At 38.9% G+C, this 14,725-nt stretch overlaps 2 protein-coding genes across 2 annotated transcripts in view; one reads left to right on the top strand and one right to left on the bottom strand.

Annotated features, from left to right (window-relative positions):
• The first annotated feature begins 360 nt into the window (after window positions 1-360).
• On the top strand, window positions 361-3,352 carry LOC143283857 (alpha-N-acetylgalactosamine-specific lectin-like). Its single transcript, XM_076590235.1, has 3 exons — window positions 361-409; window positions 2,201-2,393; window positions 3,160-3,352. The coding sequence occupies exons 1-3, from the start codon at window positions 361-363 to the stop codon at window positions 3,350-3,352; spliced, it is 435 nt and encodes a 144-aa protein (XP_076446350.1).
• An 8,824-nt stretch (window positions 3,353-12,176) lies between these two features.
• Window positions 12,177-14,725, bottom strand: part of LOC143284084 (carbonyl reductase [NADPH] 1-like) — an 18,231-nt gene continuing 15,682 nt past the window's right edge. Inside the window, exon 8 of the mRNA XM_076590719.1 lies at window positions 12,177-14,024. Coding sequence (XP_076446834.1) covers window positions 13,927-14,024 — 98 coding nt within the window. The 3' untranslated portion in view covers window positions 12,177-13,926. The remainder of the gene's footprint in view (window positions 14,025-14,725) is intronic.

Here is a 14,725-nt window from a genome sequence, read left to right as displayed (position 1 = left end):
GTCTATGTTTTAACCCGGTGTTCGGTTGTCTGTGTGTGTGTGTGTGTGTGTCCGTGGTAAACTTTAACATTGCCATTTTCTCTGCAAATACTTTGTCAGTTAACACCACATTTGGCATAAAAATAGGAAAAATTCAGTTCTTTCCAGTTATCTTGTTTAAATCAATATTGCACCTCTGGGATGGGCACAATAAAAATTAAAAAAGAAGCCAAATTTTATGGAAACTGAATTTACTGTTATATTTATATTTTTTTTTATTCTCTGAACTTGGCAATTTAATCTGATATTCTGACATAACAACAAGAGCAGTCATTTTTTTTTAATCATTTTTTGTTCAAACAGGAACTTATTTTCCTAAGCATGGAAGTTATATTTCTCGTGCAAGTCTTTGCTGCGGATAGTAAAAAGGGTAATTAATCTGTAATTAAGGCTAGGGGGGTTAATTTGCTTTAAACTGATCTTCCTCATCTTAAACATTACATTTTGAAATTATACTCAATACATAAAAAGCTTGTATGTTTAACTCTCAGTGTACAGGGATTTCACTATGTTCATTCGCCCAAGTGGTCTTTTTCGGAAAATACTAAAATCAATACTACGAGTGGACTTTATAGATCTATTGGCTGAGCCCTGAATGTCATGGGCATAAATCAACTGCGTACACATATTTATACACATTCAAAGCGCGTGCTCATTATTCTTCGCGAACGCGAAGGACGCCATTTTGTTTCAAGTTGCTGACCTGCCTGTTCAATCCTATATTCAATCGACAATACACAATAACATGTGATCATGATGGAAAGTTGGAGAAGGAGACCGTTAAATATTTATTCAGAGAAAGATTTGTGAACGCCTCATCACTTACTGGATTATGCCCCAAACTGACATAAAAATATCCACAAAATCAGTCGGAATTCACAATTAAAAATAATAAACCATGAGAGTTAATACCCTTGATGAAACGTAAAAATTTCCAGTTTTGACTTTTCTCAAAATGAAGTCCTTTTCACTTCATACGACGTTTAGAAGTACTTGTACTTGGCTCTACATGTTATTAGCTTAACAAAATACTCAATTTTCGTATCAACTTTAAAACTATAAAACTAGAATGAACATAAAAGAGAAATTGAATCGACTGTGTCGTACCAGGTGCAACTAAACTTCTAAATGTTGCAGTGTGATTGCGGCGATAGCCACGTCTCCTTTACCGCAGACTTAAAAAGAATTTTTAATTGCCCTTAAAGATTTTTTGAATGCCCAAGATACACCAGAATAATATGATTTAAACAGCGTTCTCACTGCGAATACCGCAATCGATTTATCGCCCTTTAAAAAAGTATGTTTAAATGTTAAATTTTTTAACGTCAATTAAGTAGCCACGACAGTGTATTGGGTAAGACCGTTTCTTCCACCCGAACACACGGGGTTCGAATCTGCCGTCAGGACTTTTTTTTTTCTTTTTTCTTTAACCCGAAGTTTTATAATAACAAATACATAACACATTTTAACGAATAGAATTTTTTTTTTAATTTTTATTATTATTATTATTTTTTTTTATCACAAGTGAGTCTTGAAGGCCTTGGCTCTCCTGTTTTTGTTGTTGTACAATTCGGTTTCAGGATTGCCTACACACACACACACACACACACACACACACACACACACACACGCGCGCGCGCGCGCGCGCGCGCGCATAAACGTGTATGTACGCACAGACGCAAAGCACTTGGGTACACAGGCAAACTGGGATTAGATGAACCGGGATCAGCAATAGACCGCTGGAGAATTCCGCGGCCATCTTGGATCTTGCGCATATGCATCTAACTTTTACTCGAAATTCGAGCAGCAAAGGCGATCGACACAGACAAAAGCAGCAAACATGTGCTGTCCTCCATTTCTTCAATTGACACCTACATTGCTGCAGCCAAACTCCAGTCAGTGAAGTACCATCGTATGCACACACACAAAAAAGAGCAAAAATTCGAAAAAGAAGCGTGCTGTTTCGCACGTTCTGCCTCTCTCGATCTCCTTTGTTGCTCGAAACTTCGGAGAGCCAATAAACTTCGAGAGCACAGATCATGTGACGCGCCTGTATGAGTCATTTTAGCTCGGAACTCTCCAACGGTCTATTCGATGGTAAGCGAATCAGGACTCAGCGAATCGGGATGATACCCAACTGGGCAATGAATGGTGTGTGCAGTTCCTGACAACGGTTACACTCTGAGGTGTGGCCGCTGTTTGAGGTTTGTCCCCACACTGATGCTGTATGACCAGGCCAAACAGCTCTGCGCTCAGCTGGACAACGGTCACCTGCCTGTGGTCAAGACGCTGGAAGAGCTTCTCTGTGTTCGCGACTTCACCACAGAAAACGGTTGGAACTTTGGCTATGTTGCGTGTGACTGTCATGGCAGATTTTTATCAGTTAATTTTGTCCCAAGGGGCTATTATGAAATTGTAAAAAGACAGAAAAAGAAGACAAAAGAACAACAAAAAAGAACAACCTCCCCCCAAACAGCTAAAAGTGTTGAAGGGAAAAAAAGCAATTACTTTCAAGCAGTTTCGCAAATACGCTACAAAAAAAAAAAAAAAAAATAAAATAAAAAGAAAAAGAAAAAAAAAGAAAAAGAAAAAAAAAAAGAAAAAAAAAACTTTCTTGGCAGTGTTAAAAAAATGCCGGTATTTCAGTTCCAAGGAGGGGTGACAGCGTGCGGTCTGATTCTATGCTACACCTATTCTGCTTTAAAGAAAGAAAGAAAAAAGGAGGGGTGGAGAAGATGGGGTGGGGGTGGGGTAGGGGCAGATGCTCGACCTGTGCAAAAATCCAGTGCACTGGTCAGGTCTTGAAAATTGCTACAGGAGAGAGAATGGATGGAAAAATAAAACAGGGGTGAGGGTGGTGGAAGGTACATTGAAATACGAACTATTCATTTGGACTGGTCTGGCACTGTGATACAGGCAGACATATTCTGAGAGAGAGAGAGAGAGAGAGAGAGAGAGAGAGAGAGAGAGAGTTGAAAACTTGAATTTAAAAAAAAATCTCATTGCCTGTGTGTGTGTGTGTGTGTGTGTGGTGTGTGCGTGTGTGTGTGTGTGTGTGTGTGTGTGTGTGTGTGTGTGTGCAGCTGGCGAAAATATGTGGACGCACCTTGCTGTGGACAGTCTTGCAGACCAACAGACGTACGTGTGGTTTGACGGCACTGCCGTGGCCTCTGACAGCCCTCTGTGGGGTCGTTCACAACCAGACCAGAGACCTGGAGAGTTCTGTGTCGGAATAAGAGGGACTGATGGAGGAATGCACGACCTTTACTGCGAAAGTTACAACGGTTACCCCGTTTGTCAGAAGGACCTTTAAAGAACATTCTGGTGTTTACAAGGTAGCAGTTTGTGTCGTCTGTTGGTAGGCTACTATGGAGAAAATGGCGAGCGGTTTATCGGTTGGATAAAAATCTCCAAAAAAGATATTGAGAAGCTGCGTCAGTTCGCGCATGGACAGAGAGAGCATACAGGGGTTTGAGCGTTGACAAAGAAATCTGCCTCCCCCGTTATTATTTTTCACTTAGATAAATATTTATTGTTTATGTGTGTATGTGCATTATGTTTAGTTCGAGTGATGAGGAGGGAAGATGAGCTCCTAAATAAAATGAAATCGGCGAAATGCAACATAAAACTGTTTTACCAGTGACACTCAGCTAGTTACTGTCGAGATACAATTCAACTCGAACAAACTATTTGTATAGGTCACACGTCTGGCAAAGTTTTATGCGTACTTTTGAACTGCGGTAAAATGCAAGAACATGGAAAGGAAATCGCCAGAATTCAAAGAAATAACATCCTGAGTTAAGAATTATATGGAACCTTCTAACCTTTAGTACACGTGGAGGTTTTTTGTTTTGTTTTTTGAGTAATATATTTTTTATTTCGACGCTCTTGTGAGGAAATAATCATATCATTATCATGAATATTGCACGTTGCTTGCTGAAGATATTTATGTGAACAGCGATGAAAAAAAAAAAAAAAAAATCCAGCCTACATTCAGTTACATATGGATTGGAAATAGATTTGATGATACTGATAAAGAAAACACTTGTGATAATGATAAGTTTATTGTGCACTTTCTATTTTTGTACGTTTTCTTTTCTTTTTTTTTTTTTCTTTTTTCTTTTCTTTTCTTTTTAACAAGCATATCTTTAATGCTCGTTTTTTTCGTCAAACAATACAAGTGTATGAATACACAGGACTCAATTGCGGGTCATAATCATCATCATTGGATACATTGATTATTGCCTTAATATGGCAAGGGAGGGGGACGTACAGGGTGTGACCCTGTATGTGAGTGTGTGTGTGTGTGTGTGTGTGTGTGTGTGTGTGTGTGTGTGTGTGTGCGGGGGAGGGGGGGTTGCAGGGATATGTATTCTGGAGGGCAACGTAGGTGGGTGGGGGTATATTCAAAAGTGGAAGTACTAAGCACAGTAAGTGTATTCTGGCAGGTCTTGTTTTATATGCAGTGTTTGTTTTTTTTACTTCAGACTTGAAAAATGTGAATCCATCACGATGGTATGCTGATAAGTTAAAACATTATTCAGTTAACAAGAGGCAAAGCCTCTGGTAAGTAGTGTCGTAGAAGGCTAGAACTGTGCTGGTCCGGTGTATTCCCGGGGACCAATACGGTAGGCGGATTGGCCTTGCTGAAGATGCGAACACACCAGTGGACTGCGCTCCATCTCCCCTATCAGTTAATAGCACATATTATCTCTTGGTAACTCAGCTATCTAACTGCAACCTCCCACAACACGACTTTTTTCATGAACATACTGATGTTGGTCGTTAAATGGAAGAAGAGGAAGAAGAAGAAAAGCCTTCATGGCTGACGTGTGCTCTTGACTGAACAACTACAATAAAAACAACAACAAAAAACCATCCGCAAACATCAGAGGCGGGGGCTGGGGACCTGGGGAGGAGGCTACCAGTGCATGTAAAACATATTACGATTCGAACAATTTTTTTGCTCACCATCAGAAACGGGCGTTTGTCGAACTGAAAGTTGACTGAGTGCAGGAAACGAGCAAATCTATCTCAAGCAGCCCACATCAGTTAGCACTATTTCATTATAGATAAGTGAAGTCCAATTTTAGCATCCTAAATTATTGCACCTATATTACCGGCAATTTTGTGCCTGTATAAAACGATATTACCATTAGCAGGAATTGTAACCCATTTTTAGTGGATTTTGACTTTTATTTTGTACGTTATTTTACTCGAATTTGATGCGGATTCAGTCACAAAACTAACGCGCTACCATCTTGCTTTTTTCTGTTTTTTTGTCCCACAAACCATGGAAATGTAAGCAATAGGTACAATAATTTTGGCCAATGCAGAAATCGTTTATAAATAGATTATAAAAAAATAAAAAAATAAAAATAAAAATCAGTGGCTTATTTTGCTTCCTTTCAATGATAAGCATAGTCCAAGTTACCGCGAACAGTCGATGCTATGCGATGAACGTGCTGATAATGAACTTGAAATGGTGTTGCTTGAGGCCTTGTTTAAGGCCTGTTCACCGTCAGGATTTGAATTACTTTTTGCATGCGTGGCGGTACAGGTCTTACTATCCTGTCTGTTCATAGCAAGCAGGATTATGTGATGTCGGTATGTTTGCCCAGCGGGCATCCAGTCAGGTCATAAAGGTGTTGTCTGTTGGTGCTGTAACTGCATGGTCTGGAAGGTTATTCCAGGTGTTGACGACACGTTCTTCAAAGTAGTTACTTCTGATAAGCAAGCGGTTGTGCCCCTTTTTCACTTTTCACCTTCCAGTAGTTGAAATTCTGGATTTCCTACTTTGTAAACGCCATGGATTATTTGTATAGGTATTTATCACCACGGGTGCGTCGGTGCTCGAGACTGGGGAGGCGGAGGGCAGCTAGACGTTCTGGGTATGGTTTGTCTTTGAGAAAGGACAAGAGTTTTGTTGCTCTGCGTTGGACATTCTCTATTTCAGCACACAAAATTTTATGGTGAGGCTGCCAGACTGTGTCCTTATTCCAGCACAGGTCTGACTAGAGATTTGTACAACTGGACGAATGTCTCTTTTCACAGGTGGTCGAAAGTTCTTCTTGTCACTTCTAACGTCCTATTGGCTTTTGACGTTGCTTGAGCCACGTGGTTTTTGAAGGAGAGCTTGTTGTCTGTGTAGACATCGAGGTCTTTCACCACTTCACTCTCTATTAGGCTGACAGAGCTAGGTTCGCCATCAGTGTTCTTCCCTCTCATTTGGGACACTGCCTCCTGACTTATTTCTCCCCAGTTTCAGGACGTGACATTTCTCTGGGTGAAAGCAAAGGAGCCACTGCTCTGACCAGTTCTGTAATCTGTTTAGATCTCCCTGTAATATATGTATGGCCTCATGATCGCCACCCCTGGAGAACAGTTTTGTGTCGTCTGCAAAAAGGCAAACATTGCTGTGTATACAACTGGGCAAATCATTGATGTACATAACAAATAAGACTGGGCCCAGCACGTTCCCTTGAGGGATTTAACTAGTCACGCTAGCTGGTCTTGATTGTGCGTCACAAATCACCACTCTCTGCTTCCTGTCTCTCAGGAATTCTTCAGTCCATTGGAGCACCTGGCCGTTCACACCATATGCTTTGATCTTGGAGATAAGTCTACAGCGAGGGACACTATCAAAGGCTTTTTGGAAGTCCATGTATCTTAAATCCACAAAAATTTCTTCATCCAGTCTTCATCCAAAAGACTAGCACATCAAGCAGCTGTGTGATACATGAGCGCCCACTCACAGAGCCGTGTTGTTTGTCACTGATCAGTTTGTTCTCCAATGTCGAATCAGCTCTGCTCTCAATATCTTCTCCATTACCTTCCCGAAGATACAGGTCAAACTAACAGGGCGTTAGTTATTGGCGGAGAGTGTACTTCCTTTCTTGAAGATGGGTGTGACGTTTGCGTGACGCCAATCATTAGAAATCTCTCCTTCGCTCAGTGACCTGTTGAAGAGAAGAGTGTACAGCTAGGTTGTGCCAACACATCTGCTGCCCGCCAAAATCAGAGGATGTAGCCTGTCTAGACCTGGAGATTTGTCTGTGCGAAGCTCACTCAGGAGTTTCTGGACCTTTTCTACTGATATTTTAATATCCTTTAGTTCGCTGATGTAGGTATAGTGGGATTGTTAGGCAGCTTGTCATCCTTTTCAGCAGTGAAGACGCTCTTGAAGAAGTCATTCAGCAGTTCTGCTTTTCACTGTCAATTGAAGTCTGTGATCCATCCTCTCTTCTTAGACCTGCAACACCACACTTAGTTGTTGTCTTGCTTTTGACGTAAGACCAGAAGGGTCTTGGATTCTTCTTTGAGTGGGCTGCAACAGTTGTTGTTTTTTTCCTAAGTTTCTCTGGGCTTTTCTTGCTTGGTTCCGGGATCTAGCATAGTCTCGGTACTCCTGGCTGTCTCTATCCTTTTGGTTGTCTTCTTGTCAACCTGACTTTCTGCTTTTGCTTTTTGTGCACTTTCTGAACATTCGATGCTTCTTTAAAACACTTTCCAGAGTTCCCCTGTCATGTCACTGTAAATAGACGTATCGCTAAAACACGCACTACAGGGTCAATAGCTCGTAAAATTCTTTCGCCATTCTTTGCACAGAAGACTTGCTCACTTGTAAATCGCTTGCATCTTCTCTAAGAGATTTATAGGTCCCTGGGTTCTCCTCCAAGGATTGAATCAGTTCCTCAACACGGTCCTTGTTCTCCTCCGAACATGCAGTCTTGGGTCTCCCACTGCCAATTTTACGTGCTACTGACGCTGTAGTGCGTATTTTAGCGATGTCTGTTTACAGTGACATGACTCCACCCCTTGCCTGGAAATTCCTTCTTCCACCCCAGTCTTTCTCCTTTAAACAGTTTTCAATGGTAACCTTATCACTGTCACTCAAAGGCATGGTTGATCCTTCCAAACTGAAACTTTGAACAGAACTGATTTTGGACACAGACGGAAAAAGAAAAAAAAAAAAAAAAAAAGAAAAAAGAAAAAAAAGGCTTGACACCCAGACAGGCTATTTTTAGACTGACACTGATTGACAGACACCAGCAGCTGGCAAGAACATGATGAAGGTCACATTGCACAGCTCTGATATTGGATTTTTTGACATGCTGTTTTGAATATGACAATACTCGCATAATTTGCGTCCGAACTTTTAGATATTTCGCAGACTTGTTAATCATACCCTAAGGTTACTGTGTAAAATTTTTTAATGAATTCGGTTTCTCTATCACTGAGAAAATTCTTGTCAAAAAGCGGTTCACTTTTTGGGGGACATCTATCAGATTGATGTCGCATTTACTTTTGTGCCCTACGCAGAACTGCATTGTCAGTATATTCAGAATGTGTGGAAATACTTTTTTTCTGTGTTAAAGCCAGATTTGGTGTTGGCTGAAAAGACAGGATGTTGGGGTAGGTAGAGCTACGTGAACAGACACTATAGGTAGGAGTTTATAGGAAACAATCTAATTTCTACATTATAAAGTTCAAACACAATCTAAGTTCAGCACACAGACAGAGACACACATACACAGTCAAGGACAGACGCAAACACACACACTTGCACTAGCATGCGCTCGCGCGCACACACACACACACAATTATACACACTTGAACGCATGCACACACACACACGCACACACACACACACACACACACACACACACACACACAATCGCAAAGGCGCTGTGAATGGAATCGCAGAAATCACATGACAACAGTCTTCACTGTCTATACCTGAAAAGATTACTGAATTGGGAGAGAGCACTTATCATTTTTCAGCACCTGTAGTTAGTGAGAGAAACCCTTCATTGTTTATTGTTAACCCTTATGTGATGTGGGTGATATTTCATTTTACCTGGTGGTGATGTTTTTTCAACATTTTTGAATTTTTCATAGATAATTATTAATGAATTGTACTTTCTGTGGTTTATCAGTGTTGTACTGGATATTGTTTGTAAAGAAAAAAACAAACATTAACTGTAATTATTGCCTTTTTTTGTACGCTTATAGTTGACTTTATCAAGTTTTTGCGCCTTATACATATTATTATTATTATTATTAGTTGTTTTTTTTATGTATTTATCTATTATTTATTTACCTTTTTTTCTCAAGGCCTGACTAAATGCGTTGGGTTACACTGCTGGTCAGGCATCTGCTTGGCAGATGTGGTGTAGCGTATAGGGATTTGCCCAAACGCAGTGACGCCTCCTTAACTGAAACTGAAACGCTCTTATTACTTTTTATGAGTGTGTTTTTAGGAACCTTTCATATATTGCTATTTCATCTTTTTGTACCTAATTGAATATTCTTAAGTGTTGGATTCATAAAGCGTTTTGAGCTTGCTTCTACTTGTATCACGTTATAGTGTTACATAAAAATATTAAACTGCACTGATGATAAAGTTTGTGATGTGTATCTATAGCCAATCCAATTATTGTACTGGATAATGTTTATTATTGCACTGATGATGAAGTTCATGGTGTGTATAGCTTGAGCCACCCAGGGTAGGTATGATGAAATGTGGACAGGTGGCCCAGTGGCAACGTGTCTGCCTAGGAAGCAAGAGAACCTTAGGGTATGGGATCAATCCCCACTCTCAGAATTTTCTCCCCCTCCACTTGATCTGAATGGTGGTCAGGAAGCTAGTCATTCAGATAAGAGAACAACAAAAGAAGATGAAGAAGAAAAAAAAAGGTCCTGTGAACAGCATGCACTTAGTGCATGTAAAAGAACCCATGGCAACAAAAGGGTTGTATATACCTGGCTAAACTATCATAGTGATACAAATACACTAGCATGCTGTCAAGGGAAAGCAGCCTGTATTTCATACAGAGAAATCTGCTGTGACAAGAAGTTACACAGTGCAGTACAGTACAGAACAGAACAGTACAACACAATAAAAGAGATTTACAATACAATATGAGGTGAAATGCAAAGAGATTTCAAATGAACAGAAACAAGGTGTGTCATTGCTTTTCCCCCCCAGCTGGACTAATTATCCTGTTCCTGGACTAATCCTCTACTTGAACAATACCTTTTGATTGTTTTAATCTGTTTTATGATACTAAGCAGTGTTGTCATGTGTGTGCTTGTCAGCCTGGCGATGGAAGTTTAAATTCTAGTGCTGTGAAGTTCAAATTAAAAAGTTTTGCGGCTTGGGTAGGCGGCGGTCTTTGTGGCTTGCTATGCAGTAACCATGATCTGATTTCATCTTGTCTCAAGTGTCTGAAGAGTGCAGGGTCATAATGAAGCACAGAATAAACTGACATTTGCTGGCTTTTGGTGTCTTCAGCATCAGGTGTGTGTGCTTGTGAATGAGTGTGGATGTTGGTAGGGGAGTAGGGAAGGAGGGGGGTGGTTGAGGAGGCATGTGTGTGACCATGTGTGTGTGTGTGTGTGAACTCATGATGAATGCCTCCCACACAAGAAGACTAATCAAGAACAAAACCCTGCCTCCTGTCTCCCTGCCCCTCCCCTCCCCTCCCCTCCCACACCCTTCATCATAAAACCAGCCCAGGCGGCAGAGAGGAAGAAAGAAATCACTCCAAAAACACAGGTTTTCATGGTATCCATGTGTTCTGACAATCAGAATATCACAAGTTGATCCGTGCTATTATTCTACTGTTATATACCTATACTATAGCTTACAAAGAAATACACTCTAAAAACTGAATGTGATTAGATTCTTTCTGACCATGCTGTGCACTTGTATCAAAAATAGTTTGAAATGTTCCTTCTCCTCCCCTGATTAGAAAAAAAGCTTATAAAACCAGCCCAATATTAGCCGTTATGTGGAGTGGTGTCCTTGTGATATCATACCTGCCTTGTGATATACCTGACTGGGAAGCGAGTGTGCACAAGTTCCAGTCCCATATACAGTCAGGAGGGATGCAGGAGTCTTCCTTTTCTTTTTGAAACTGAATGATTTAGAAGAAATTTCAGTTTCAGTTTCAGTAGCTGAAGGAGGCGTCACTGCGTTCGGACAAATCCATATACGCTACACCACATCTGCCAAGCAGATGCCTGACCAGCAGCGTGACCCAACGCGCTTAGTCAGGCCTTGAGAAAAAAAAAAAAAGCATGTGTGGGTGTATGTGTGAATGCGTGTCTTCATGTTTTACATTTATATGCTTATTTATCATCATTGTTGTCTATTTATTTATTTATTTATTTATTATTATTACTACTACCTTTTTTTATATTATAATTATTATTTATTTATTTATTTATGTAAGCTTATCTGTTTAGAAGAAATCATGTGTATTATGAAGTCTCTGCCTCTCTTGTTTGTTTTTTTTCTCACATTTTCGTTTCTTTTGTTTTTGTTGGCTTTGTTTTTATGCTGAATTCTTTTGTTGGTGTTGGTTTTGTTGTTATACTGAATCCATTTCTTTCATTGTTGGTTTTGTTGTTATACTGAATTCAGTTTTACACTGAATGACTCTTGCCAGCGCTGATAACCATATTCCACTGCTTGCATGACTGTGGAAAATACATGCATCCAAGTTAGGAATTCCAATTCATTTGCCAGACACAAAAGATTATTAGCCAGTACATCTTAGCTGCTGACATGAAAATACATGCACCAGAGTTTGGGAATTCCCATACAGAAAATGTTCTTTGCCAGTACATCTTGGCTGCTCAATTTGTTCTAACATTCAGAACATTATTAAAAACACTGCTTTTAAAATATAGTTTTATTAATAATGAATGCAACGACAATGAACAATAAGTCCATAATATACTGACTACACTGGACTGATAATTAGTTGTACAAGACTGACTGCAATGGATGACAATCAGACCAAACAGACAGATGCCTAATAAAACAATGATAATAATAATAAGGTGAATAACACCCTTCAGAACAACAGCAGTTTCAAAATCATCAATTTTATCAACAACAACAACAAAAAAAAACCCAAAAAAAACCAACAAAGCTGTGGGTACTTTTGTAAAACCCACCAGATAACTTCATTAAAAATAACTGCAATGTGTTTTAAATCGGTTTGGAGAGGGAAACAAGATACATGTCATAAAACAGCGACCAAAAAACCCATAAAAATGGGTGGACAGGGTCAGCCCAAGAGTAAACAACTCATCAACAGTTTGAATCTCTTCTGAACAAAAGATTAAAAAGTGCACCCACAAATGGAGCAACTTTATTCAGAATGTGTTTCCAGTCATAAACCATAGAAAAAATGCAAGGCGTCTTAACGAATAAAGCAAAAAGTTTTTCAGTTTTTAGAAACATACAAGCTTAAAAAGATTTTCCTAACAAGATTCACCTGAAAAAAAGCAGAGAAATTAACTGCATAAATTCTTGTGTTTTTTTGTTGTTTTTGTTTTTGTCTTTTAAATAATAATATAAAGAAAGACAACAACAACAACAACAAAAACAAAAAAAACAAAAAAAGCAGCAGCAAATGATTGCAAAATTTGGCCTGATAAATATACACATCATGAAGATGGTATTTTTCTTCACTTTACAACAATTTCAACTTAAATTTGACACAAACACAAACTTTGAACTTTACATGGATATGTTCATGCTGCTAAAAAATACATAAATCATCCACACATTACAATTCAAAGCAACAAAGCAAAAGGAAAAAATATCAGCACTTAGCATGAAACTTTCCTTTCATAAAGGCATGAACACATTCTAACTTAATTAACAATAAATGAACTTCAAAATGTTGCTACAGTTTGAAAAAAATAAAATGTATAATGGCAGCAGCATATCACACCTGAACTGGAAACTTATACTTCATAAAATACACAACATAAAAAAAGGGAAACAGTAAAGGTTTCAGCCAAGAACAGTTCACAGAACAATAGCAAAAAAAACAGCACTGCTGAAAAATGTATATGACAAGAAATGTACCGGTATACCCTGAAGAAGAAAAAAAAAGCCAATACTTAATCTATTGGCTATGTAATAAAAAAAACAACAACAACAACAACACATCTGTCAGTTATGAACATGAAATATGTTGAATTTAATGCTAGATGGTTGTTTTACGATTCACTCAGAAACCAAACTGTGTAACATTTGTCACGTTCAGACAATAGTTTCTTTACATAATTCTTGCTGTGTAAGAGCATTGATCATGATGCTGAAATTAAAGTCTTCACACAAAGGTGAAGAGAAACACTGCAGTCAAACTTTATCACTTGTTCCAATCCAGCAGTGAGAACACTTCCTGAGCTTCCCATGCTGAAGAGCAAAAAGTGTGTAATGGTACAGCACTTCTTGGAAATTTGGCACATTACACGGCTATGTGTGCATGATGTTCACACTGTAACACATATGTCTAAATGAATGGTTGTAAGTATGCATAACTGCATATTTGTAAGTGTACAGTACAAGTGTATATATGAATGAAGATAAGGTTTACATTGTAATGAATGTAACAACAGACCTGGGTGTTGAGGAAGGGTTAGGTAAAAAGGAGAAGTAGGGATTTAGGGGGGGTAGTAAGAAGGGGTAAAATAATCTATTCAAATTTAACTCAAGCAGTTAAATACTCCAAGTGTAAAGCAGATGGAAAACAAAAAAAGGGGAGGGGGTAAGAAATATATCAGCCAACTAACACTAAACAAAACGTCTTTTCTTCCAGATGTAAAAACTCTTGAGTCAACACTAAATAAAATGCGATTTCTTCTGGCTTACAACCCTTCCATTTGAACTCTTGCCTGAAAAATCTGGCGGTGAGGTGGGGGGTTTGGGGGGTTGGGGAGGAGGAGGGGGGTATGGGGGGGGGGGGGTGAGGGGGTTAAAATGCGAGGGTTTAGGGAGGAGGATGACGGAACAGCAGCGAAGTACATGAAGACTAGTCGTCCCATGCACACACACAAACACACACACACGCACGGAGTTCAGCCCCAGACCTCCACTTTCTTCTCCGACAGGAACTGTCCACGGGGGGACGCGGCATTGGCAGGGATCAGCGCGGCCATCACTGGGGTCTCTGCACCTGAGGGAACAATCATAATACTGCTACTACTACTACTACTACTACTGATGATGATAATAATGACAATGATTATGATGATGATAATAATAAAGCTATTGTGATGCATAATTGCCTTCATAAATGTTTTTATTATCAATAAAGCTATTGTAATATATAATTGTCTTCGTAATTTTTTTTTTTCATTATTAATAAAGCTACTGTGATGCAAAATTGTTTTCATAAATGTTTTTATATATATATTTTTTTTTTATCAATAAAGCTATTGTAATACATAATTGGCTTCATAAATGTTCTTTTTATTAATAAAGCTATTGTGATGCATAAATGTCTTCATAAATAGTTGGGGGGGGGGGGTATTAACAAAGCTATTGTGATGCATAATTGCCTTCACAATTTTTTTATTTTTTTTATCATTCAACCAATTGTAATGCGTAATTGTCTTCATGAATGTTTTTTGGCTTTCTTTTTTTTTACTTTTATTTTGTTAATAAAGCTAATGTGATGCATAATTGTCTTCATAATTTTTTTTTTTCATTAATAAAGCTATTATAATGCACCATTGTCTTTATAAATGTTTTTGAGTGACTGTGCTGTGCACATGTTTAACTATCTTATATTCCAGTGTTAATGACACGTAGTTTTTCTTGCACAGTCAACATCAGTTTTATTACTTTAGTTATCGCGTTGCACATTTTCATGAA

This window comes from Babylonia areolata, chromosome 7, assembly GCF_041734735.1.
Source record: "Babylonia areolata isolate BAREFJ2019XMU chromosome 7, ASM4173473v1, whole genome shotgun sequence".
Classification (NCBI taxonomy): Eukaryota; Metazoa; Mollusca; class Gastropoda; order Neogastropoda; family Buccinidae; genus Babylonia; species Babylonia areolata.
Note: the sequence above shows the minus strand (reverse complement) of the source record. Positions and strands in the feature narration are given on the sequence as shown.

Bases quoted from the DNA above. Each gene is read 5' to 3' on its own strand.
- LOC143283857 (XM_076590235.1), top strand. From the start codon at position 361: ATGGAAGTTATATTTCTCGTGCAAGTCTTTGCTGCGGATAGTAAAAAG. The intron at 410-2,200 runs GTAATTAATCTG...TGGTGTGTGCAG, and splicing joins TGCTGCGGATAGTAAAAAGG to TTCCTGACAACGGTTACACT. The intron at 2,394-3,159 runs GTGTGACTGTCA...TGCTGTGGACAG, and splicing joins TGGAACTTTGGCTATGTTGC to TCTTGCAGACCAACAGACGT.